This window comes from Felis catus, chromosome B3 (genome assembly GCF_018350175.1).
Source record: "Felis catus isolate Fca126 chromosome B3, F.catus_Fca126_mat1.0, whole genome shotgun sequence".
Classification (NCBI taxonomy): Eukaryota; Metazoa; Chordata; class Mammalia; order Carnivora; family Felidae; genus Felis; species Felis catus.
This window is the reverse complement of record NC_058373.1, coordinates 122,209,364-122,237,116: the sequence shown is the minus strand read 5'-3', so window position 1 is coordinate 122,237,116 and position 27,753 is coordinate 122,209,364. Positions and strand designations below refer to the sequence as shown.

At 40.7% G+C, this 27,753-nt stretch overlaps 1 protein-coding gene across 1 annotated transcript; it reads left to right on the top strand.

Annotated features, from left to right (window-relative positions):
* Positions 1 to 14: 14 nt before the first annotated feature.
* Positions 15 to 27,753, top strand: ALKBH1 (alkB homolog 1, histone H2A dioxygenase). The gene is made up of 6 exons (XM_045060318.1): positions 15 to 231; positions 2,687 to 2,795; positions 6,328 to 6,490; positions 20,255 to 20,345; positions 25,319 to 25,512; positions 26,561 to 27,753. The coding sequence occupies exons 1-6, from the start codon at positions 49 to 51 to the stop codon at positions 26,988 to 26,990; spliced, it is 1,170 nt and encodes a 389-aa protein (XP_044916253.1). The 5' UTR covers positions 15 to 48; the 3' UTR covers positions 26,991 to 27,753.

The following is a 27,753-nucleotide window of genomic DNA, read 5'->3' as shown; positions in this document are numbered from 1 at the left end:
CCGGAGCACGGCACTCTGCTTCCGGGTCAGAAGAGGCCGGGCAACGAGATGGGGAAGATGGCGGCGGCCTTGGGCTCTGTAGTGACGTTGGCGGCCGAGCCAGGGGAGGACGCCTTTCGGAAGCTTTTCCGCTTCTACCGGCAGAGCCGCCCCGATTCCGCAGACCTGGGAGCGGTCATTGACTTCTCGGCGGCCCATACAGCCCGCGGCACGGGGCCTGATGCCCGCAAGGTACGGACAGAGGAGCGGCGCGCATCACCGGTCGCCTCACCTCGCTTTTTTGAGGGTCTTCACAGCTCACCTCATCTCTTTTCTCTGAGTGTTACTGAGTAATCCCCGGCCTCGGTGGGCGCGGAGTTGAATTGTCCATGAAGAGTGACACTTTGGCGGTGAAGAGCTGTGCTGCCGGGTTACTCTACGCGGCCTTTCCTGGCTGCGGCCTCAGAGAATGCCTGGGAATTGGTGTTCATTCCTAACATTAACCGTTTACGTCTCTACTTAAGTTTGTGTAAAAGCCCATAAACCGTGTTCTTACGCGGCAGGGAAGCGCTTTGCAGCTTGAAAAAAACAACCACCCGAGTATCCCCACCACTGAGAGGGATCGATTTTGTTAGTTAAGCCGTCGTCCATAAAATAGGTCCCTGTCGTCTCCGGACCTCTCAGAAAAAGGGCATTGAAAGATTGAGATCATCTCTCCACGTTTGAAAGGAAAGGGCAAATGAATTCAAGCACTATGCATTATATCTGCCTTTCCCCATGTTAAGTAGGAAAAGTAACATAAAGAGGGACACAGGGAAAATCACAGTTATAGTACATAGTATGCATAATTTCTTTATAATCGCTGTTAACACTGAGGATCCCTTGGGGCGCCTGGGTGGCGCAGTCGGTTAAGCGTCCGACTTCAGCCAGGTCACGATCTCGCGGCCCGTGAGTTCGAGCCCCGCGTCGGGCTCTGGGCTGATGGCTCAGAGCCTGGAGCCTGTTTCCGATTCTGTGTCTCCCTCTCTCTCTGCCCCTCCCCCGTTCATGCTCTGTCTCTCTCTGTCCCAAAAATAAATAAACGTTGAAAAAACAAAAAAAACCACTGAGGATCCCTGATCCCTTAATTTGTCCTTGGTGTTGTCCACAGATGGCTGGATGGAGCATTCCCTCTAAGCTTAATAAGAGTTCTCAGTAAAATTGGAATGCTGTAGTAACACCATACTTATCTAGAACTTTTTAGGAACTTCATTTGCTAGCAAAAATGGTCTTAGAGTTGTCGAAATAACATACAGAAAGTCTGAACTCTAAGAATAATGTACATGGGACAGACCCTCATTCATCTCCTTTTGCCTGTATTTTGCTGCAGTATTTAAATACTTTTAGAATATAAGCCACCTGAGAAGAGGACATTGTGTCTAGCACACTATGTGAAACGGTAAGCATTCAATAAATACACTATCCATTGAATACATGAAAACTTCAGTATTTAGTTTCCCAGTTCAAAACAGATTGAAAGTCACAAATTGGAAAAGAAAGTTGCTCTGAGAGCAACTGATGAGCAGTGGAGAAAGTGACAGCTAATAGGCAAGGGAAAAAGCAGAACTTTTTTTTAAACTTCGAGGTTTGGTTTAGCTTAGCATGGAGAATAGGTCCACAAACTTACTTCAACTATGGGAGTGTTGGCTGAATTACAGTACATTACTAAATATGGTCTGTTTAAGAAACCATTAAAAAACGTTTAAAATAAAAACATCAGTACCTGGAAAAATTAGCTGGTTAAGACTCTCAGAGTTCCAGGTAGCCATTTTATTACAGAAACTGGTAATACACCAGCCACTTGTTGGTATTTTTTTCTGGAAATCTCTACACTTGGTGAAGTTAATAGGATGAGAGATCCTGTCTTTTTGGAAGAGAACATTTGATGTATTCTAAGGCAAGCAAGATCCTAAGTTTATTATTAGTGGAAGAATAAAGGTTTTTGTTTTATAAATGTCCTTTAGTGACTGCATGTTGGATCCCTTAACCAATTTAATAAGGCATCTCTAAGATACTCTTATATGCAAAGAAAACTTCATGAGCCCCTGAAAAACTTAATTTCAAAGTAATTCACAAAGGCAAGAGCTCTGAGTTTCATTTTGAAGTTTCATCTAAAAAAGAATAAATATCATACTTTCAGCAAACAGGGTTTCCAGTGTTTCACTGAAACGTTTATTCTGTCTGGTGAGAGCGCTCTCTCCATTCTCTTACCCTCTCCTGCCTGATGTTCCTCATTGGTCTGTTTAAGCACCAGCTGTATATAAGTGCCTCAAAAGCATTGATAGCCTGAACTGAGATGGGCAGCATTTTGACTAAGGGTATTTCAGTACACCAAACACCTTTCATGATTTAGAGTCTTGGAAGAAGTCACAAAAGTGTGGTGTCATACAAAAAGGTAGTCTTGAAGGCCAAAATCAGCCTGCTTCTCATTTCTGCTTAATTTTATATTACTTTCTAGTGTTTGTTAGTGTATAGATGAGAAAACTAAGGCTCTAAGAAGTGACTTATCGAAGTCTTGCATCAAGTAAGTGGTAGAACTAAGTTTAGGAGCCCAGACTTAAGACTCTGAATTTTGTCTCATACTGGAAATAACTTTAGAAATTTGAGATTCTCAGAGCTGACCTGCAAAGTAGCTTTAGCCCTCTAACTTCTGTTTCCTTCCTGTCAGGTGATCAGATCTCAGCTGAGTGTGTCTTCAGTCAGTGACCATGATGCACATAGAGCAGGACTTCAGCCAGTAAGCAAGTGGCAAGCCTATGGACTCCAAGGCTATCCTGGTGAGTGCAGCAGACCCCAAAAGATAAGATCATGTAATCATTTGTCTAATTTCAGAGCTGTGAAGAGAGTGGGGAAGAGTTGTAAGCAAATATGCAGACAAAGAGTGAAAATAAACGCGGAAATATTTCACTCTCAAACCCCTTTTAAATTCTGTCTCATCTAAAATTTCCGTTTATTTAACATTCCTGCAGGATAGAACAGGATTCAGTTGTGCCTACCTTACAATGCAGGAAATGACACCAGGTACAAATCAAAAATAAGGATGTTTACTCTAGGCTCCCTGCCACAACTCCAAGCACCTAACTCTGGGAGAAGAACTGCTTTGAATGATAGATTAATTCATAGTGGTCACTCTAGTCACAAAGTGACTATGTTCTCATATGGCCAAAAAAAAAAAAAAACAAAAAACTTAAAATTTATTGCTGTCCTTAAGGCTGAGCTTTTGAAAAAAGTGTTACAGTTAATGAGATCAAAAGCCCTAATAGACTAAATAATCTAGCATTTTGAACTTCAGTAATGTTGGGTAGCTCACTTTACAGATAATGAAATTAAGATGGTAACGAAGAATGGGTAATGTTTTCATTGTTATTTTTTGAGTAAACTATTCCCAGCATGGGGCTTGAACTCACGACTGCAAGCTCAAGAGTCATATGCTCTACTGCTTGAGCCAGCCAGACACCTTTAATCTTTTTGTTACGGATCATGGGGACATTGTAGTTGAATGATTATGAACTATTTAGAAATTACAGAAATGCCTTATTTGGCCAAATATATTTTACCTGGCATCCTTTTTCTTGGAGAGGACATAAAGTTAACATTGTATCTGTGGTTTCAAATATGGATTAACAGCAAGAAAAAATCCTAAAAAGAAATACTAATTTTCATTGTACCACGGGCCAGATCTGTGTTACAGCTCTTACTACATTGTGATCACTGATGTATTGGTTAATAACATAGGACAGTATAACAGCTTCAATACTTCCTTTAAAAGACCTCATGCACTTTAGTTATGTGTAAAAGAAGAAACAAGAGGCTCCTGGGTGGCTCAGTTGAGCATCCAACTCTTGATTTCAGCTCAGGTCATGGGATCGAGCTCCATGTCAGGCTCTGTGCTGAGTGTGGATCCTGCTTAAGATTGTTTTTCTCCCTCTGTCCCTCCCCTGCTTGTGTGTGCATGCTCGTGTGCTCTCTCTCTCTTTCTCTCTCTCTCAAAAATAAAAGAATAATAATGAATGAATGAATGAATGAATGAATGTCAAATGATGGCTTGCTTTATGTACAGAAGCACGGCTCTCTATGAGTTTGAGTAAATGAGAGCATGCATCACCAGCAGTCTTTTATGTACTTTTCTTGAAGGCTGCCTTTTACCTTTCAAGCTTACCTCCTGTTTTCAAGGCTGTGTTTCTCTGTTGCTATGCCTTTTTCCCTTAACAAAACGGGAACAAAAAGTTTGTTCAGACTACAAAGTTACCAACCCCACTCTCATTTTCTGTTGTCCAAATGGGTATACTTGATTTTGAGGTTTTCTAGGATTTCACATTTAAGCCACATTTTGTGAGTTGGTACCTCATTATGTCCTTAGAGACTTTATCTTCCCTGCCATTGTAAGCTGCATTTAATAGAAGTGTAATGTCCAGAACATGGGAGATGACAGTGTCTTCTTATTCAGGCTTGATCAGAAGGATTATGTTTACTTATGGATTCTGCTTGTTATAAAGGAACCTGAGCAACCACAACCTGTCCTTACAAGAATGAGCGGGAGGGTCATGAGTTTGAAGATTGAGTCTGGGGAAGAGTAAACCTGAGAGGGAACCTGACAGCATCCAACATTTGAAAGGTTGCCATACACACAAAGGGCTGGTTAAGGCCTAGGTTCTGACATGAGGCTACCTGGCTTCATGTTGTGGCTCTAACCATCCAATATGACCTTGGGCAAGTTTCTTAATCTCTCTTGGCCTCAGTTGCCTGGTATGCAAAATGTATGAAAAACATACCAGCTTTGTAAGGTTATTATGAAGATTAAATGTGAGTGCATGTAAAGTACTTTGATCCATGCCTGGCACACAGGAAATGAGCATTAAATGTTAGCCTTAAAGCTAGAGGTATTTTTGAAGAAGAATAAGAAACTAATTTGGGGTTGCTCTGTGAGTCCGAACCTAAGATCAGTATGTGAAAATTAAAAGGCAAAGTTTAATTCATTAAAGGAAATCAACAGTTGTCTAGAGTGGACTGCCTAAAGAGGTCTTTATTTTCCTGACACTAAGTCAGAGGTATTCTTCATTTGATATTTTGGGGAATGTTATAATCAATGCTGATAGATGGTAGGTTGTTGGGGTATTTTTCATATTTTTTTCCTCTCTCAAAATATTGACAATCCCCTGTCACCTCTGAAATTATTTGGAGAATTTTGCCTGTATGTGAAATGCAAAAGTGGTTTCCGCGTTCAGAAACAAATGTTCTCACTCCTGTCCTCCAATTTTAGAGGAGGAAAAGCTTCTTCCATTCAAAGCCAGTCCCTTCACCTCTCTTTCTTTTTCTTTTTTTTTGGGGGGGGGGCGCTTATCAAAAGATCCCACTTTCTTTTACCTCTTCCAGCTTTCAAAACCTTGCTCTGCTCTTTTCCTCTTTTTGTGTTCAACCAGTTCCTCTTTGCTGGTTCTTTCCTCATAATCTGTAAGCATGCTTAGGTCTTTCCAAACCCTAAAAACCATAAATTTTCCCCTTAAATTCTTCATTCCTCTGTGACTGCTCCTCAGCCTTTGTTCCCTTCATAGCCAGGCTTCTGCAGGGCATTCATTGTCTGCATCACTGTCTCTGCTGTCCTGTCTCCAGGGGTTTCAGAAAGTATATAGTATGTGTTTGTTGAATGTTCAATGAATGGATCCTTACCGTGCATTGGATTCCTGTTCATTATTGTTATTCCTCGTTTATCCAGGAGAAAAACGACATTAGATTACTTTCAAGGTCACAGAAGATCCTTTCAGCACAGGTGCTGGAGGTATTTGCATGCTGCCATGTGAGCAGATGTATATATCATCTTTCTTCGCTGTTCTGTCAGATTTCAATTGGGAGGCAGAAATCACACCAATTATTTTAACTGAGAGAATTTAACATAACTGTTGTTAGCCAGATATTAGAAAACAAAAAAGGCCAAGGTGGAACACTGAGATACCACAAAGACCGCTGTTGCAGAAAGGGATTACCACCCCTGTAAGTGATAAATGCCTGGTGCATTTGAGGAGTGACTTTTGGCATTTTCAATTCTAAGGTTTGCTTAGGGGTAACATGGTTGATAGTTGTGGAATATTTGTTTCTCTTAAGAATTTGTTTCTCTCCCCCCTTTCTCTAAAATTGGAGGATAGAAAGGAGAACATTTGCTTATATATGTGGAAGCCACAAAGCATGAGCAAAGGGTATGAGGCATAAATAATACAGTAATGGGTATAAGGATGTCAACAAAAATAAATTATCTAAATATAACTGATGGAGAATTTTCTCCTCTCCTTCTTTCCCCACCCATCTTTTGTGTAGGATTTATTTTTATCCCAAACCCCTTCCTCCCAGGTTACCAGTGGCACTGGGTGAAGCAGTGTCTTAAGTTATATTCCCAGAAACCTAATGTGTGTAACCTGGACAAACACATGACTAAAGAAGAGACCCAAGACCTCTGGGAACAGAGCAAAGAGTTTCTGAGGTAAGTGTTCGTATTCAGCTCAGGTCACTGCACATCTTTATAGGAACTACTCCTCCAGAACAATTCAGTGAATGTGACTGACGTGTTTTCCCCTCGTTCCCATGCAAATATGGCACAATTATTTTCTTTCCCCTGGGAACATTTGGACAGACACTTTGACAGTTATATTAAACTGAGATCTGTTTTAGGTTCATCATTTATTTTTCTCTCTCAAAAATAAATAAACATAAAAAAAAAGATTTGCTTATAACTTGGATCTCAAGTTCATCCTCCTTACTCATCAGCTGGTCCATTTTCATTCAGCTTCAGCCCTTTTTCTGCTTAAAGTGGGTTCCAGGGTCACCTTGCCGCTTCATTTCATAGAGCATGTGACTCTTAATCTCAGGATTGTAAGTTTGAGCCCAGCATTGGGTGTAGAGAGTACTTAAAAAAATAAAATCTTTTTTAAAAAAATAAAGTGAGTTCCTTTGAAGATTTGTGATATTCTGAAAAAATTAACGCTAAAAGCTATTGGTTTCCACTCTCCTAGATGAAGTCACTGCTACTAGCAGTTTTATGATGGATTAGTTATTCCTCTTGAGAACTAACATTTGCACCTTAATGTAGTATCACCATTTATTCATTCACAATTTTTTTTATTTTAAAGTAATCTCTATACCCAGCATGGGCCTCGAACTCATGACCCTGAGATCAAGAGTCACATGCTCTATTGGCTGAGCCAGCCAGACATCCTATCATACCACAAATTCTTATTGAGAGTTAGTTGTATACCAGACATGAGGCTAAGCATTGGAGATACAAAGACACATAGGACAGTGTCCTTGTACTCAAGAATGCATAGTCTATGGCAGTAACTCAGTGTAAACAGGAATAATTATAAGGAAGCTTAGAAAGTATTATGATAGGTGTTTAGAAAAATACTGTGGGGGCCAGAGGGAGAAATAATTCCTCTAGGCAAGAAAGAGATGTCAAAGAAGAAAAAATCATTACTATTTTTTAAAATTTTTTCTTGTAACGTTTATTTATTTTTGAGAGTGACAGAGCGTGAGCAGGGGAGGGACAGAGAGAGAGGGAGACACAGAATCTGAAGCAGGCCCCAGGCTCTGATCTGTCAGCACAGAGTCCAATGCAGGGCTCAAACCCACAAACCATGAGATCGCGACCTGAGCCAAAGTTGGACACTTAAATGAGCCACCCAGGTGCCCTGAAAAAAATTATATTTTAATTGGGTCTTTTATCTTTTTTCTCTGTTGATTCGAACTGGGTCTTCAAAAATGATTAGGAGTTTGCCCGTCAGAAGAGCAGAAAAGCTGTTTGGGGTAGAGAAAGCAGCCTAAGCAAAGAGGGAATATTCAAGGCAGAATAAGTTCTGTGAAATAGTAGTACAGGATGTGGGAGTACAGTTCATGTATTGATTCAACAAATACCTATTGGATTTCTACTGTGTGTCAGATACTGTGCTTGGGTGTTAGAGATTCAAAGACAAGACACAATTCCTGCTTTCAAGGAATTTGTAGGTTAGCTGATGGCAGAGACATAAAATAAACAGGTACAGAGATATAGTTTATAAGATATGGAAATAGCCATTCAGGTGGCTAGACTGGAGGTAGTTTATAAAAGGTGCTTCCTGAAAGTCCTGGATAGAATTGGCAAAAGATGAAGCAGAAAAATTAAGGGCCAGATTGTAAAGGGTGCAGTGATGTAGAGCACTAGGTCTAGAGTCTGATCACCTGGGTTCACATCCCAGCTCTGCGACTTGAACTAGGTGTGTAAACTTGAGCAAGTTTCTTAACCTTTCTATGCCTTATGGTAGTCCTTTCCTCATTTAATAGCATGAGGATTAAACAAGAGAATTGTGAGAAATGTTTAGAACAGCCCATTAAAACCATTACACTGGTTTTGTGTGTTGTTTGGACTTAGGGTCACTAATAGTGCAGCTTTCAGAAATTGTCATGTTACTTCTAATAGGGGAAATAAGATTTCCTTAAGTTGAAAGGGGAAAGGAAAACTTAAAATTCATTGGTTTTCCTTTAACATCTTCTTGGTCTGCAGGCTATGGTAAAGTCAGGAGCAGTGGGAAAAACCATCTTAAAGCTTTTAATGGTATCTTGTTTAGAATTGAGAGTAAACTAAAGGAAGATCATGGTTAGAGTTTGCTGCTAAACCAGCCTGTGTTTTCAAGTAATTGATTTTTCTTTCTTCAGACAAATGACTGCAGAAATCCCAATGTCATCTTTTAAGATAGTTTAGATGAACCTCTTTAATAAATCATCCAGTAAACAATGGTGAGATTTTTTTTCTACTAATTAGCTACTAATTAATTCTCTAGTAAATTAGCAAAAATTTAAAATGTGGTGGTCCTGTCTTCTGTTGTCATGGGTTGGAAGAAATTGATAGTCTCAGACATTGCTGGTGGTTGAAAATCAGTTAGGACGCTAGTTCTTCTGTCATTGTGTGATATGTGTTTCAGCTTCCTCTTCTGGGAAACAAAGGAATTAGATTGGAGAAGCCATTTCAGGTGGTTGGATTATAGTCACCTAGACAGTACATGCCAGCTTCCCCTGCTTTCCCAGAGCATATGAGAAAGGGAGAGGGTCTGTCATACAAGATTTCCCTAGAGATTTGGATTTTTGACCATAACATCCACATTGAGAACCACTGAACTAGAGGATCTCTAAGGATCCTTTCCATTTTAATCTTCTAGGTTTCTGTGGTCAGGGAAGAAGAAACTTTTTAAGTAGGAAATGAAGAAGAAATACTTGAACTTAGAGGGAAAAATAGATCTGTTCACAAAATTAGGGCACCTCAATTCTGTGTTTTGTTCAGAGTTTATTGTGAGTGAATAGCTAGAGATTCTTGCACAAGATTATAATAGGTATAAGCATCTTCATTGCAGCATTGTTCATAACGGGAAATAATGAGAAATAACCTAAGTTTCTCTCAGCAAGAGATCGGGTTAATCAAGTATGACATACCTAGCAGTACAACACAGCCACTATGCAGCCACTCAGAGATCTTAAATCTGACCCTATAGTAAATATAGTAGGGCTACAATCATAATAAATAAAATCATTTTTCAGCATCTGCATCACAGCCACCTTAGTCTGAGCCACCATCATTTACTGCAGCAGCCTCCTAACCTGTCGCCCTGTGTCTGTTTTCATGCCTCTTCAGTCTGTTTTCTTTTTTCTTTTAGAGAGAGTGGGAGCAAGGGAGGAGGGCAGCAGCAGAGGGAGAGAGATCTTAAGCAGGCCCCACGCCCAGTGCAGAGCCTGACCTGGGGCTCAATCCCATGACCCTGGGATCATGACCTGAGCTAAAATCAAAGGTCAGATACTTAACCGAATGAGCCACCCAGGAGCCCCTTCCATCTGTTTTCTAATTAGTATAGAAATCACATCACTTCTCTTATAGTTTCTGATCTACATTACTGCAGTTCACCTTTGATACAACCATCCAGAGTCGACAAGGATGTCACAGGTTGAGGGCATGGTCTCCAAGCAAATCACCCTCACTTCAGACTGTAGCCACAAGTTTGGGAGATTCCCCAGGCTACCCACACATCTGACCAACTGGTTACAAATTCAGGGAAGTTCCCATAACCGTCTCAGGTTCATAACTCACTAGAATGACTCACAGAATTTAAGAAAGATTATACTTAGGAATTTAGTTTATTATAAAGGATACAAATCAGGATCATCCAGTGAATCAACATGTAGGGCAGTGTCTGGGAGGGTTCTGAATGCAGAACTTCCATGTCCTCTTTCCATGGACTCAGGATGTGTCACCCTCCTAGGAAGCTCTCCCAAACCTAGCATTCAGGTTTTTGTTGGAGTTTCACTACTTAGGCACGACTGAATTATTAGCCCTATGGTTTAACTCAGTCTCTAGCCCCCTACTCAGCCCCTTGGGTTTATTTAGCTAATACCACTTGACTAAAAGTCTCAACCCCTCTAATCATATAGTTGGTTTTCCTAGCCTCATAAGCTCATATCCTGAGTCATCACTTTAGCGTTAACTTAGCTGTGGTCCTAGGGCCCACTGTGAATAACAAAGATACTTCTTTTCCTCCTGGAAATTCCAAGGAATTTTTTTTAAAGTTTACGTTTATTTATTTTGGCAAAGATAGCACGCAAGCAAGGTGGGGGCAGGGAGGGGGGAATCCCAAGCAGGTTCCAAACTGTCAGTGCAGAGCCTGGTGCAGGGCTTGAACTCAAGAACCGTGAGCTCATGACCTAAGCTGAAATCAAGAGTCAGACACTTAACTGACTGAGCCACCCAGGTACCCCTGGAAACTCCAGTGATTTAAAAGCTCTCTCCCAAGAACCAGGAACAAAGGCCAGTGAAAATTTGTTGTTAATGCAACTCCATTATATTTAGAATAAAATCAGAAGTCTTTACCATGGTCTACAAGGCCTTGGTGATCCAGCCACCAGCCACCTCTCCAACCTACTCTCCTACCATTCCTTTTCATTTATTGTCCTCCAGCTGTAGTGGCGTCCATGCTGTTCCCTTAAACACATGAGAAATGCTCAGATTCATTGTGTAAGCTGTTCCGTCTACCTGGAAAGCTCTTCCCTTAGGTAACCAATGACTTCCTTCCTTTAGGTCTTTGGATCTCATCATCTTATAAGCGATGATTTCCTTATCAAGTTAAAAATAGTACCCCATTTTCCCTCACTCTTTATCTTCTTGCCTTCTGTTTGTTTTCTTCAGTGCATGTAATTGCCAATAAGTATTTGTGGAATTAGTGGATCCTTTCTTACACCGTTTGAATTTTGTGAATATATTATCTCTTCAAAAACAACTTTAAAGAATAAGACAAGGGGAAGTACTAATTTAAATGAAGCGACGTTGCTTTATTTCTTAAGTTAGCTTTTGAAATACTTTGCACCTGTTTTTGTATATGTGAAAGTTTTTTCCATTAATGTCCTCAGTGTGGAAGCAGAATTAATCCCTTCTCCTTTTCTACTCCTTTAAAACTTTGTGGTGCTATTTATTATAAACATTTATTAGAGTGAATCCAGTCATCAAGCACTTCTCTCCACTACCGTGGCCCTTCCCCCGCCCCAGATTTTGAAAAGTTTGTAACCTTGATACCAACCACGGTTCTTTATATATTTTAGAAGGTGTTCTTTAAATATTATTTTAACTAAGTTGATATTCTCTCAGTTAGCCTGATAAAAACATGCTGAATTTGAGAAGGATCAATTGAAGATTGTATAGTATCTTCCCACTTTATTTTCATTAATTTGTTAACTTATCTACTTGTGTTTTTGGAAATACTTGATGCTAGCACAGATACGGAGATTAAAATTCACTCCCTGCCTTTGAGGAAGGGACTAATTAAAGAAGGATTTCAAGTACTTACATACAGAATTTATAGATGAATAAGCCATGTAAGTGAGTTGAGGAAGTTGCTGTGGGGGCACAGTAGAGGGAGAGACTGAAACTAGAAAACAGTTTTCCTGAAGAAGAAGGGAGGTTAAAGTGTGTGCAAGTCAGAAAAATCTGCTGTACAAAGAGTAGAGTAGAAGAGGAGAGAGAACATGACAGTAGAGAAAAGTGTATGGCCAAAGACACAGCCATGAAAAATGGACCCTCCCTGTGGGGAATGCTTGGAGGTGAAACCAGAAAAGTGAGTTAGAACCACATTATAAGGGGGGTTGCATGCCTTATGGCAAAGTGTGGACTTTGTCCTATAAACAGTGGGAGTTCATCAAGATTAGTAACCGATTTTTCACTTTAGAAAGATACTTCTTTTGTTTTTAATTTTTTTTTTCAACGTTTATTTATTTTTGGGACAGAGAGAGACAGAGCATGAACGGGGGAGGGGCAGAGAGAGAGGGAGACACAGAATCAGAAACAGGCTCCAGGCTCTGAGCCATCAGCCCAGAGCCTGACGCGGGGCTCGAACTCACGGTCCGCGAGATCGTGACCTGGCTGAAGTCGGACGCTTAACCGACTGCGCCACCCAGGCGCCCCAGAAAGATACTTCTTATACCATGAGGAAAATGGACTGAAAATACAGTTGTTGGAAAAAACACAATTAAGAATTTAGCTTAGAGGCACCTGGGTGGCTCAGTTGGTTAAGCATCTGACTTCAGCTCAGGTCATGATCTCACGGTTCAGTTCGGTTTGTGAGTTCGAGCCGCACATTGGGCTTTGTGCTGTCAGCATGGATCCTGTTTCGGATCCTCTGTCCCACCTCTCTGCCCCTACTCCACACGCATACAAGCTTTCTCTCTCTTCTCTCTCTCTCTCTCTCTTTCTCAAAAATAAATAAACATTTAAAAAAAACCTAGTTTAATAATCCATGCACAAGATGATAAAGGTCTGGAAAAGACATTATTAACAAGGCTCGCTGACCAAGAGATTATGCAAATCAAGAGAGAAGTTAAGGATTATCCACGGATAATAGGGCAAAACTGAGGTTTTTGTTGTGAGTTTTTTTTCCAGTACTATTGATATAATTGATGTACATTTTATTAGTTCAGGGTGTACAACATAGCAATTTGATATGTGTATATATTGCAGAATGATTACTGTAATAAGTTAACAGTCACCTTACAGAGTTATAATTTATTTTTCTTGTGATGAGACCTTTAAGATCTGCTCTCTTGGCAAATACACAATACAGCATTGTTAGCTATAGTCACCATGCTGTACATTGCATCCCCAGCACTTACTTTCCTATAGCTGGAAGTTTGCACTTTTTGACCACATTCACTCATCTCGCCCACACGCACCCGTTCCTACCTTTGGCACCTTCAGTCTTCTCGGTTTCTGCAGGTTTGGATTTTTTAGATTCTGCGTATGAGTAAGATCACACAGTATTTGTCTTTCCCCATCTGACATTTCACTTAGCACAGTGCCCTTGAGGTTCATGTCGTCACACATGGCAGGATTTCCTTTTTTATGGCTGAATAATATTCATGTATGGGTTGCGTATCACATTTTCTTTATCCATTCATTCATCGGTGGACACTAAGGTTGTTTCTTTGTCTTGGCTGTTACAAATAATACTGCAGTTATTTATGTAAAACTGTAGAGGTTCCTCAAAAATAAAAAATAGGACTACCAGAGGGTGCAGCTGTTCCACAGCTGGGTATATCTCCAGAGGAGACGAAAACATTGTCTCGAAAAGATAACTACACCTCCACATTCATTGTAACATTATAATCTAAGATTTTTAATGGAAATAGGATTAGAGGAAGAGAAGAAGGAGCAGAGACAATCCTTAGTGTAGTTAGAGATTCATGTTTCTGAAATGCCTGTGGAGTATCCAGGTAAGTATGTCCAGTATCCCTCTGGAAACATGGAACTGAGTTTAGGAGTAAAGTCAGAGAGGGAGATGTGGGGGTTCTACATAAAGACCATAGTATAGCATGGTACGTGGCTGGCTCAGTCAGTAGAGTGTGCAACTCTTGATGTTGGGGTCATGAGTCCAAGCCCCACATTGGGCATAGAGTTTACTTAAAAAAAAAAAAAAAAGACTAATGAAGCAATGAGAATGGATGTGATTGTTTGTTTAGTGGAAAACATACAGAGAAAAGAAAGCCATTAGCTCTAGAAAGTATCAGCTTGGGTTGGGGGAATGCTATTAGAAGTCAAGACAGGAAAATGTTTCCAGAATAAAAGAAGGGCCAACCATGTCAGTAGGCCTAAGGACAATAAAGTGGTGTACTTGAAATTAAGAAACTACTTTTGGTGGAGTGGTGGAAGCAGAAGTCAGGTTGCAGTGAGGGTGGCCACTGTGCAGTCCTTTTGGGAAGGTTCGATTGTGAAGGGAAGGAGAGAGGTGGGGCAGAAGGAAATGGGACATAGGCAGGGTACTCGACTGAGAGGTTAAGTTAAGAAGATGCTTGTTGTTTTTTAAGTATGTGGAAGTGTTGAACGTTTCTGCAGATCAAGAGAAAGACCAAAGTGCAGAGGAAGACTGGAAAATAGGAGCAGAAAGGTGATGAATGAAGGAATGTCTCTGAGGCTGTGTCAGGGAAATGGGAAGCAACATAGGTATAGAATTGGCCTTCGAGGAAAGAAGTAGAACCCCTGCTGAAACCAGGAGGGAGGGAAGGACAGAGTAAAGATTATGCAAAGTTTAGAGGTGTGGGAGAGAAAGCTCAAAGTTGCTCACTGGATCTTTTGCTCAGGCCTCTGGACTCTTGTTGTCCTCAAAGGGAGTAAGAGCAGGACTCACAACTTAAGATGGATGCTGAAGGTTTAGAACAGAAGGTAGATTAACTGAGAGTAAATATTTGCAAGATAGCAAAACAGTGTTGGCAGTCCAGATGGAATTAACCGGATGTCCATGTTCAGGGTTTGACTGTGAGGTTTAGGTTGAGAAGGGAGACAACTAGAAGCACTCAAATTCTGAGAAAATGGAGTTCTGAGAACAGGAGGTGGAACCTTAGGTTTAATGGATGTGAGAGACTAGGAGAGGAAGAACAGAAAGTTGTCATGGAGGGAAATATTCAGAGTTAGGAAGGACACAATTTCCAAGCTTTTAAAAATGATTGAAAAAAATAAATACCTGTAATAGTATTTTATCAAAAACAGCCTTCAGACCTTTTCTGCCCTCAGACGTTTACTTTCACAACGATTTGCTAATGTCCCTTGAAGCAAGGAAGAAAAGACCATGCCAGTGCTTAGTTGTGACACCCAAACTCCCCACTGCACAACGAGTGGACAGGCAGGACAGTCCATTTTCACCCAGTTAGGTACAGTTGAAAGCGGCACCATAGAATGCCAGCGCGTACATAAAGCACTTAGCCATGACAGGAAATGAGCAAGCAGACTGCTGTGTGGGCACATTGACCAGGGGAGAAGGTGGCCAGCTGACCCATCCATCATGGGTGCCTGGAGCTGCAGCAGAGGCAGGGAGCGGAGTGTGTTTGCTTTCAGTGAGAACCAGTAATCAAGGTCATATTTGGTTGAAAACATTCTTTTAGATAATTGGATGAAGATTTAAAGTTAGGTGCCAGCATACCCCTTGCATTCCTTAGAGTGGATGTGGCAGCTCTGTTGGCACCAAGCCTTAAGCCTTCTTGGCCTCCTTTTGGACAAGTCAGGTTTAAAAAGAGAACAGCCCACCCCCTTTATTAATCCATCAGTATTTCCTGCTTGCAAATGATCTGGGAGTGCGTTAAACTTGGTTTTGGCTTTAAACTATTCACAGTGCTTAAGGGTGAATATTTTGGAATCTTTGTTACCCAAAGCCCACAGGGACCAGAATGTCACTAAGTAGTGCTGAGATAGGAAGTGGCCAGTGTTAGCCAGTAGTGCTCTCACATCTGCAAAGCTGGTCTGATAATTGTTGTGACTTTCCTTCCAGAAATTCCTTCAAAGACAAGAATTGAAATTGTGTTCTCAGAAGACAATATGAAATCAAGGGTGGAATCATATACTAACTACATGGGTCTAACACATTACACAAAATGTGTGTGTGTGTATATAATTATCCTCACAGTGGCACACTCAGTCATCACAACTGTACTTTCACTGCACAAGTCGGCTTTTTTTTAAGTTTGTTTAAGTTTTTGTTTTTGTTTTTGAGTTTGTTTATTTGAGAGAGGGAGAGAGGGAATCCCAAGCAGGCCCTGCACTAACAGTGTGGGACCTGATGTGGGGCTCAGTCTCACAACTGCAAGATCATGACCTGAGCCAAAATCAAGAGTTGGATGCTTTGCCAACTGAGTCACCCAGGCACCCCTTACTGCACAAGTCTTTAAGCCTTTTTTTCTTTTTTGTTATGTGGCCTGGGCTTAATGCTCTTATACGCTTACACCAATCCCCCCAAGTAATACAAGGCAAAACCCAAAGCCATCCTTATAGTGATACAATTAAGGTAGAAAAGAGATGTTCTTTTGGTTTCCTAAAACAGGAAAAAATTGTGAAAGGTATATCATAGAGGGCAGGGCACCTGGGTGTCTCAGTTAAGCCTCCAACTTCAGCTCAGGTCATGATCTCATGGTTCGTGGGTTCAAGCCCTGTGTCAGGCTCTGTGCTAACAGCTGAACCCGGGGCCTGCTTCAGATTCTGTCTCCACCTCTTTCTGCCCCTCCCCTGCTCACACTGCCTGTGTCTGTCTGTCTGTCTCTCTCTCTCTCTCTCTCTCTGTGTCTCTCTCTCTCTCTCTGTGTCTCTCTCTCTCTCTCTCTCTCTCTCTCAAAAATAAATAAAAATTTTTTAAAAAGGTACAGGAGGATTCTGGTCATGTTTGGTCATTACTATAATTTTGATAATTTTACTAATACCATAAATCTTTGTTAATTACAATAGCATATACCTTGAATCTTTTGATGGAAAAGCAGCTTGTTGATGCCATACCAGATGTCTGAAATACCATCACCCTCTGTATTATTTTTAGAGCTGCATTGTTGTTATCTTTATTTGTTCAGATTGGTCTAGTTTGGGGTTTGGGGTTTTTTTTTTCAGGTTGTTGGGTTTTTTTTGTTTTTTGTTTTGTTTTTTTAAGTTTATTTATTTTTGAGAGGGACAGAGTGTGCTCAGGGGAGGGCAGAGAGAGAGGAAGACACAGAATCCAAATCAGTCTCCAGGCTCTGAGCTATCAGCATAGAACCCAATGCAGGGCTTGCACTCATGAACCATGAGATCATGACATGAGCCAAAGTCAGACTGAGCCACCCAGGCGCCCCTAGTTTTGGGGGCTTTTGTTTGTTTTTAATTAATTTCCCTGTATTTTATTTTATTTTTGGAGCACACGAGTCAGGGAGAGGGGCAGAGGGAGGGAGAGAGAGAATACTAAACAGGCTCCAACAGCACAGAGCCCAGTGCAAGGCTCGATCCCACAACCCTGGGATCATGACCTGAGCTGAAATCAAGAGTCCAATGCTTAACCAGCTGAGCCACCCAGGTGCCCTGGTCTAGTTTTTGTTTTAGTTGTTGTTGTTTTTAGTGTTTATTTATTTTAAGAAAGAGAGAGTGGGGAAGAGAATCCCAAGCTGACAGCACAGAGCCCCACACAGGGCTTGATCTCATGAACCATGAGATCATGACCTAAGCTGAAATCAAGAGTCTGACTAACCGACTAAGCCACCCAGGCACCCCTGGTCTAGTTTTAGTATAATAGTATGGGTTTCTCATCAAGAATAAAATGATCTTTTATTGATCTAGAATGATGGAAGGTATTTTGTTTTGTTTTTTAATTTTGGCTGAAATAGTGTTTCCCAAAGTATGGCCCCTGATTCATCAGCATCAGCATCACTTTGAGAACTTAGAGATTCAGATTCTTAGGCTCCACCCTAGACCTGCTGAATCAGAATTTGTGGGCCTGGGCCCAGCCATGCAAATTTTAACAAGCCCTCTAGATGATTCTCATGAGCATTAAAATTTGGAAACCACTTGGCAGAAACTAAGTGGCATACACACTGATACATCAGATTCACTTGAGTCCAGAAATAAGAGGTCGTTCTTATTTTTCTGTCTCAAGTCTAGTAAGGTAGATTGTATTCTCCTGGGGGATCATTAGGGAGTTCTTTTATCTGTACCTTTAGTTGAAGACACATAGATAGAATTCAGGTTGTGTTAGTAACTGTGCATTCCTTTTTTTTTTTCTTTCAGTTTTTAGTTTTTACATGTAGAAAATTTAAATAATGTATGGTCATTCTGCATGATAACTGTTCATCCCAGATAGTGGCAGTAACTGGCCAAGCTTACATGTTGTTTCCCCTAAATTGTTACTAGTTATCCATTTTTTCTCATGCCAAGTGTCCCTGAGACCTTACCTGAGTTTGGTGATTCACCAGCAGGGCTCACGATATAGTTGTCCTCATGGATAGGATTTATTCCAGTTCAAAGAATACAGAGCACAATCAGTGAAGGGAAAAGATGAATTGAGCAGAGTCCTGGGAAAACCAGCCTCAAGCTTCCATGGTTTTCTCCCAGTGAAGTCACGCAAGGTGTGCTTAATTCCCCCGATAACAAGTTGTGGCAAATTTGAAATGTTGTCCACCCAGGAAGCTCAGTGCCCAGGTTTTGACTAGGGGCTGGTCACATTGACAGTCTCTGTCTGACATATATCAAAATTCTAGACTCCCAGAAGGAAGCTGGTGTTTAACGTAAACCTTATTATTTTGCAGAAAAAGTTTAGGCCCAGTGAGCAGCAGTTCTGGGAACGGTGTGAACCTCCCCAAATTCCGAGTTCCAGATGCTTGCCAATGACCAGGCCTTTCAAAGGATAGCAGTCAGATCTGCTGTGTTTCTTTTCTGCACTGCTGTCCTAAATAAATCAGTGTTCCATTCCTTTTAGCTGCTGGTCTTGATGTATATCTGTGTCATGGTGTCTTTCTTAGAATGTAAACTCTGTGAGGACAGATAGCATCTATTCTGTAAACTCTGTCAAACATCAAGACGAGTGCCACTTACAGTGTGAGTCTCTAATAAATCCTTTGCTTCTGCTCATGTCGTATGCCTGTATTGCCCACTGCTCCACTCCCTGTTTAAGTGCTGGCCATTCTTCAATGCCTTGTTCAACTCCCAGTTCTGCCATGAAGCCTTAACTGATTAGACAGCTAACTTTGAGCTCTCCTTTTTTCTTAATTCTATTGTCCTTTAAAGTCTTGTGATGTTCAGTTTAGTACAGATTTTATACTGCCTTGAATTTTCCCCTCATTTTTTCTTCTTATACTTATCTGTCATCTCTTGTCAAATATAAACTCCTTAAAGCAGTTTAATCTTTTCTTTTTAAACACGAGTGGTTTTGGGACCAAAAAAAATTCGATCAATTGATGATATAAATCACATAGGAAAAAAAAAACTAAAATTACTAGGCCTAGCATTCTTGCATTTTTAGGTATTCAGAGGTAAATCAAAGAAGCTTCTTCCTCTTTAGAAAAAGAGTAGGTGAGGTGCCTGGGTGGCTCAAGTAGGTTAAGTGTCCAACTTCAGCTCAGGTCATGATCTTGCAGTTCGTGAGTTCAAGCCCTGCGTCAGGTTCTGTGCTGACAACTCAGAGCCTGGAGCCTGCTTCGGATTCTGTGTCACCCTCTCTCTCTCTGCCCCTCCCCTGCTTGACCTCTGTCTCTCTCTCTCTCAAAAATAAATAAACATTAAAAGAAAAGGAAAAACATAGTTAATCCCATAGATTTGATGAGACAGGATGTAATTGCAGGAAGTGCATCTCTCTGTTTTACAGAAACCCCCTGTGTTTTGAAATGGATGGTCGGAACCAAATCAATTACAGTGGTCCTTAATTGTTAGCTAAGCCTCAATTATCTAAGCTGTTTTATAGGGTTAAAGAAATCTTGTTAAACCAGTTATTTTTGGTTGTATACTATATTTTGCCAAACTTTCTCCCCCAACCTATAATTCTGGGAAGCCACCATCATTAGACATAGTGATACCTATGATTAATCATACCCCACTTTTAGCAAACCAAATAGAACATGCTCTGTTAGCCAATTTTGCAATTACCCGTAGTGTCTGTGGTCCCATTTCCAGTGGATGGGTAAAAACATTTCTGTTGTTATTCTTATTTTGTCATTATTGAGATGCCGGAGACTTGCCACTTAAAATTGATCCCGTTTAGCAGAGGATTTAGAACAAGGACTGAAAATGAGAGATGCTAACATGTTTTTTTAGTGTTATTATATTCTTGGTCAACTCATTTGTCTTTTCTCATTTTTCCTATCAAGATCTTGGCCAACAGCTTATACCAAGGAAAGCAGATTTACTCCAGGCAGAGAGCCTTTGCTGCCAATTGAGGTGAATAATTCATTCCTCTTTTGTCCCTAATCTTCACAGGCTTAAGGAAGTGAATAAACGGAGACCCCGAAGTTTACTAGAGAAGTTGCGCTGGGTGACCCTAGGCTACCATTATAACTGGGACAGTAAGGTATTCACATTTTCTTGCTAATTCCATTGTCTTCCACTTTTTACACTCCTTGGGCTCAGTGATTGGATTTCTTCCTGGCCACTATTTTAAAGTATCAGATTATCCATTTGTGCAGGGATCTCTTTCATCTGTCTCTTAAAATCCTCTTGATAACAGTATCTCAAGAGGAATGAGTAATTTTTCCCAGGATGAATTTTCTTCTTCAAATGCCCTTACATTATATTATTTCATCAGAAGTCATTGGTGCTCTAAGTACATTTCAGGGATATAGATTTTTCTTTATTGTATTTAAGAACAATTCTCAATTAAAATCTTTATTTCCATTATTGTTTAGTGTTTGTTGAGCTTGTATTTTCTTTTTTTTTTCCGTCAAATAATTTAATACATGTTGAGATATGTTTATAGTTATAGATATATCTTTATACATTGTCTTTGTCTACCAGAGGTCTTTAAGCAAAAGCACAGATTTTAATAAATTTGACAGCAAAGAAGATCATCTAGAATTGGTAGGTGATTTGACTTATATACTTTGAGTGATTGTGTGGAAAATACATCATTGGTTAGGATGGATATGAACCCTGGCAATTTCTTTTTTTTTTTTAATATGAAATTTATTGTCAAATTGGTTTCCATATAAACACCAGTGCTCATCCCAACAGGTGCCCTCCTCAGTGCCCATCACCCACTTTCCCCTCCCTCCCACCCCCCAACAACCCTCAGTTTATTCTCAGTTTTTAAGAGTCTCTTATGATTTGGCTCCCTCCCTCTCTTTTTTTTTTTTTTCCTTCCTTCCCCTCCCCCATAGTCCTATGTTAAGTTTCTCAGGATCCACATAAGAGTGAAAACACATGGTATCTGTCTTTCTCAACATCACTTCTCATCAGGGAAATACAAATCAAAACCACACTGAGATACATTCTCACACCAGTCAGAGTGGCTAAAATGAACAAATCAGGAGACTATAGATGCTGGAGAGGATGTGGAGAAACGGGAACCCTCTTGCACTGTTGGTGGGAATGCAAACTGGTGCAGCCACCGTGGAAAACAGTGTGGAGGTTCCTTAAAAAATTAAAAATAGATCTACCCTCTGACCCAGCAATAGCACTGCTAGGAATTTACCCAAGGGAAACAGGAGTGCTGATGCACAGGGGCACTTGTACCCCAATGTTTATAACAGCACTTTCAACAAAAGCCAAATTATGGAAAGAGCCTAAATGTCCATCAACTGACGAATGGATAAAGAAGTTGTGGTTTATATACACAATGGAATACTACTTGGCAATGAGAAAGAATGAAATACGGCCTTTTGTAGTGATGTGGTTGGAACTAGAGAGTGTTATGCTAAGAGTCTGTATTTTCTACACGATACCTATTTGGTGTAAAAAAAGGAGCTCCATATACTTCTGGTGTACTTTTCCATGAACTCAAAAAAGACACCTTTGCCTGCTATATAAGGTCTGAGTAAGACACAGATGGGAAAAAATGTCCTAAACAAAGTTCTCTTTTCTTAAAGTACAATTTCCTTTCCTGACCTCTCTGCTTCCAAAAGTTCCTCCTTTATCACTGGCAGCCTGTCTCCATGAGATGTTTGCCACCAAGTGGAAGGACTAATTCTTAGAACAAACTGAATAAACAGAATGGTATAGACCCATCTTCCCACTAACTAGTTACTTTCTGAAAGCTCCATAGTTTCAGTGAAACCAGCTTATTAACAAATACATTTAACTGCTCAAAATAAGGATAAATGTTGCTCAGAAATGTTCATGATATAATTCTTACTTTCAGTGATGCAGATTCAGTGGAAATATAGATATCTGTGTTTGGGGAAATAGCCCGTGATTCTTTCTGGCTTAGCCAGCCCAGGATTGAATATGAATATTCAGTATTCAATATTGAATAGGATAGTGCCTACCTCATAAGGTGGGTGTGAGAGTCAGAGGCTCAATGCCCGCATAACAGCAGTGCTAGGCTGTTCTGTGCAGTTAAATGCATTAACACAGTAAATGTTAGCTCATTGTTTTTTATGATGTTATTTTTATGGTGGTACTGTTATTCCCCCAGGACTTAAAGGTACTCTCATTTACTAAGAAAAATGTGGAGTGAAAAATTACCAGAAACTAAATGAGTAAGCAGAGAAAAGTGGAAGAGACATAAGAAGACTAGTGGATAGACAGTTTGGATGGAGTTAGAAGCCCACAAAGGCACTTCTTTGATCACAGCACAGCCAGCCTTGTGTTGGAACAGCGGCTCTGAGTAGTTGATCTTGTGAAGAACTGAAACTTGAAAGGGTGGAGAAAATCCCTTAAAGTTCTCTTCAAGAATAAATAGGAACTCTTATTTACAGTTCAGGAAAAGGAGAAGGAAAAAATAAAAGAGAAATTTCAACTGAGGAGACTTGGCCATCCATCAAAGACTTATCGCATCCTTAACCTCAAGTTAAAGCTCACTTCTGGCCAAAGTAAATACATTCTCTCCAGAGCTTTGCTACAGCTGGGGTACATCAGGACACTCGCGGAGATTTAAGACAGAAGTGGGTTTTCTAATCATTTTGAGGTTGATTGGGCAAAGGGCGATGTGAGAGCAGCAGCGAGACAAAGGGGATTGGGGCTGCTGCAGGCTTACCTCACTGGGGTAGCCCTCACCCTCGTCTACCACCTTGACGTGCTCCTGAATTGCTGGGTTTTGGAGAGAAAGAGTCTTCTGGCCTCTTTTTTTTTTCTTTTTTTTTTTTTTCTTTTTTTTTTTTTTTTAAGAGAAGGATATTTGTGATCTTTATGTGCTAAAAACAGTTCAGAGAGATGAATGCTGAAAATTACTTCCATTTTAAGGTCCTGCCTTGACCACGGTATAAGTCAGTTTCAGTTCCAAAGTTTTGAGCATGGCATCTTGTCAAATTGACCAATGAAATTGGCAGTAGGCCATATATGGGCTGAAGGTCCTAAAACCAAACTGGCTATCATGTTTGAGTTGCTTTTTTTTTTAATAAGCTTTGTATTTTAGAATAGTTTTAGATTTGCAGAAAAGTTGAAAAGATAGTACAGAGTTCTCATATACCTTACACCCAGTTTTCCCTATTATTAACATCTTACATTATTATGGTATCTTTGTCTTACCTAATGAACCAATATTAATACATTATTATAATGGTGAAGTCCATATTTCATTCACATTTCCTTAGCTTTTCATTCAGTTTTCTTAGATTTTTTTTAATGTTTATTTATTTTTGAGAGACAGAGGGTGAGTGGGGGAGGGGCAAAGAGAAAGGGAGACACAGAATCCAAAGCAGGCTCCAGGCTCTGAGCTTCCAGCACAGAGCCTGACACGGGCTCGAACTCATGAACCACAAAATCATGACCTGAGCTAAAGTTGGCTATTTAACCAACTGAGCCACCCTGGCGCCCCTCAGTTTTCTTAGTTTTTAACTGATGTCCTTTTTCTGTTCCAGGACATCACATTACATTTAGTCATCATGTACCTCTTGGCAGTGACAGTTTTGAGTTGCTCTTTTATCTTTTTTTTTTTTTTTTTTTTTAATGTTTATTTATTTTTGACAGAGACAGAGACAGAATGCGAGTGGGTTAGGGGCAGAGAGAGAGGGAGACACAGAAGCAGAAGCAGGCTCCAGGCTCTGACCTTTCAGCACAGAGCCCAACACGGGGCTCGAACTCACAAACCGTGAGATCACGACCTGAGCCGAAGTCGGACGCTCAACCGACTGAGCCACCCAGGCACCCCAAGTCGGACGCTCAACCGACTGAGCCACCCAGGCACCCCAAGTTGCTCTTTTATCTTAAGAGAATGATCCTATTTGGGATTAAAGTATACAAGAGAGAGACATAATAATTGTTTCATGTATAGACTCCATACAGGGTGAACTTGTTTAATTTATCACTGCATGACATGGTGCCTGCCATGTTATAGGTGCTCAGTATTTTGTTTTTCTTTTTTTTTAATGGTTTATTTTTAATATGAAATTTATTGTCAAATTGGTTTCCATACAACACCCAGTGCTCATCCCAACAGGTGCCCTCAATACCCATCACCCACTTTCCCCTCCCTCCCATCCCCCATCAACCCTCAGTTTATTCTCAGTTTTTAAGAGTCTCTTATGGTTTGCCTCCTTCCCTTCTCTGTAACTTTTTTTCCCCATCCCCTCCCCCATGGTCTTCTGTTAAGTTTCTCAGGACCCACATAAGAGTGAAAACATGTGGTATCTGTCTTTCTCTGTTTGACTTATTTCACTTAGCATAACACTCTCCAGTTCCATCCACATTGCTACAAAAGGCCATATTTCATTCTTTCTCATTGCCAAGTGGTATTCCATTATGTATATAAACCACAACTTCTTTATCCATTCATCAGTTGATGGACATTTAGGCTGTTTCCATAATTTGGCTATTGTTGAAAGTGCTGCTATAAACATTGGGGTACAAGTGCCCCTATGCATCAGCACTCCTGTATCCCTTGAGTAAATTCCTAGCAGTGCTAGTGCTCAATCAGAAGGTAGATCTATTTTTAATTTTTTGAGGAGCCTCCACACTTTTCCAGAGCGGCTGCACCAGATTGCATTCTCACCAAGAGTGCAAGAGGGTTCCCATTTCTCCACATCCTCTCCAGCATCTATAGTCTCCTGATTTGTTCATTTTAGTCACTCTGACTGGTGTGAGGTGATATCTCAGTGTGGTTTTGATTTGTATTTCCCTGATGAGGACTGACATTGAGCATCTTTTCATGTGCCTGTTGGCCATCTGGGTGTCTTGTTTAGAGAAGTGACTATTCATGTCAGGTGCTCAGTATTTTGAATGTCTCATTATAAGATTACCGGATGCCTCAAAAACAGATGGATAAATCATGCTGTGTTAGAATTACATGTAAGTTAGATCATTTTAAAGCGGTAATTAATTTTCTGCCACAGTTTCCTATTTTCCTGAGATCATTGTTTATTTTTCTTATTTTCCCTACTTTTATCAAAGAAATACTCAGCCGATCATTATACACCTTTCCCTTCTGACCTGGCTTTCCTCTCAGAGCAAGTAGCTGCAGCCTGTGGATTTCAGGGTTTCCGAGCCGAGGCAGGCATCCTAAATTACTACCGATTGGACTCCACTCTGGGAATCCATGTAGACAGATCTGAACTAGATCACTCCAAACCCCTGCTGTCTTTCAGGTAAGCTGGTTCCAGGGATTTGGGATTACTGCCTAAAACTTCATTCCTTTTTTAAGGCGTTTTTAAGCTAAAATAAATAAATAAAAGCTATAACTTTAAGAAATAGTTGGACTCTCTAATCTTTTACTCTTGGGCATCTTAACAGTGTTATAAGTAAAATTTGCCTAGTCCTTAAGAGTAATGACCAAATTACAGTTATATTTCTGTTTAAGATGTGTGGAATCTGCCTTTTGTATTGACAGGTATCGTCAGTGGTGTGTGGAATAGGCAGTGGAAGGCTGTAAGGCAAAGTGAGCGACCTGTTTGGACTAGGGAAGAGAAAGCACAGAACCCCGAGTAGTTTACTCGCCTTGTCTCCCTAAACATACATGAAATTGGGCAAAGTGCTACACCTGTATCTCACAAATAAAGTGCCTGAACAGAGTCTTTTATTAATTGTCCTATCTTTAAAGTGAACAAGCATGATAAATATAGTAAAGGACTCAGTTTATTGGAAGGCTTAAATCTTGAAAGTGCATCACACAGGGCACCTGGGTGGCTCAGTCGGTTAAGCATCTGGCTTCAGCTCAGGTTATGGTCTCATGGTTTGTGGATTCAAGCCCTACGTCAGTTTCTGTGTTCACAGCTCAGAGCCTGGAGCCTGCTTCAGATTCTGTGTCTCCCCCTCTCTCTACGCCTCTCGTACGCATTCTCTCTCTCTCTCTCTCTCTCTCTCTCTCTCTCTCAAAAATAAACATTAAAAATTTTTTTTAAAAAGTACATCACTAAAATTTATATGGGTAATACTAAAATTTTTAATCTACTTGTTTAACTGCTTTAAATTTTATTTTGCAGCAGTACTGTGGGCTATTATAAGTGTAAGCAGCAGATCATGGGTTGGTCACTTACACAAGCCAGAAGAGAAGGGTCTTAGCACAGTTTGAAAAGGATGTGCAAGCAATAAATATCAGGCTGAAATTAGAAAAAAGTACAGTTGGCAATAACTTTCCCAGCCACGGTTAGTAACAGAAACTTACTACTGTGTATTGTTTTACTTATTTTCTCGTAGCTTCGGACAGTCTGCTATCTTTCTCCTGGGTGGTCTCAAAAGAGATGAAGCCCCCACGGCCATGTTTATGCACAGCGGTGACATCATGGTAATGTCAGGTTTCAGCCGCCTGTTGAACCATGCAGTCCCGAGGGTCCTCCCAAGTTCTCAGGGGGAAGGCCTGCCTTGCTGCCTGGAGACGCCTCTCCCAGCCGTCCTCCCCAGAGACTCAGTGGTAGAGCCCTGCTCTGAGGAGGACTGGCAGGTATGCACCAGCTACTTGAAAACGGCTCGTGTTAACATGACTGTCCGACAGGTATTGGCCATAGACCAGGACTTCCCTTCGGAACCCACAGAGGAGAAGAAAAGAGACATCACCACAGAAGGTTTCTGCCATCTGGATGATGAGAATAGCCAAGTAAAACGAGCAAAATTAAACCCTGACAGCTGAGACTTGGAGAGCCCGTTCTTTTGCTCAGGCAGGTCTTAAGTAAATGACCACACTTTTTGTATTGCTGTAGACTTCAGCACCAAGACAAGCCAAAAACAGGGAAAAACTCATCATCGATCACACTGTTGCCTTGGAACCCATCCTGAAGAGGAAAGCAATTCATCACTCTGCTCAGAGACCGTTTGCTATGGTCCAGTCTGGTTAGGTGTTGGCACTAATGTACGTGAGAAGTCCAAGGAGCTTTGACCTTCCAGAACAGCCCTCTCAGCCTCTGCCGTTACCTCTGGGGGAGGTAGAAGTGAGTTTCCACATTAATGGAGCTTTATTAAATACCTCAGATTTTATTAATGGGAAACATAACGTTAAGTCCCTGCCACTACCCCATCTGGTGATTTGTGGTTAGATTGTGCTTCCAAGAGCCAACTGTTCGCCTCCCTTTCATCCTACTAGCCATCCTCAGAGTCTGCGATTTTCTCTTCCAGCTTTTCTGGCCTTCACAAAAGAGTCCTATACACATTAAGATAGCGGAACTAGACATCTCATCTCCTAGAAAAGAAATCAATCATAGTTGTCTGTCTTGCCTAAAAGATAAAGTATACCTAAATCCAAGGAAAGGGGAATAGGAGTTTCTCCGGATTTCTTTTAGGTCTAAACTCTTCCTGTTGACTTTTTAAATGCAATTTTAATTGTTGGACTAAAAAAGCCCCAAGGGTGTTCTGTAACTGTTTTCTCCATGAATAAACTTTCTCTATTTTAAATTAAA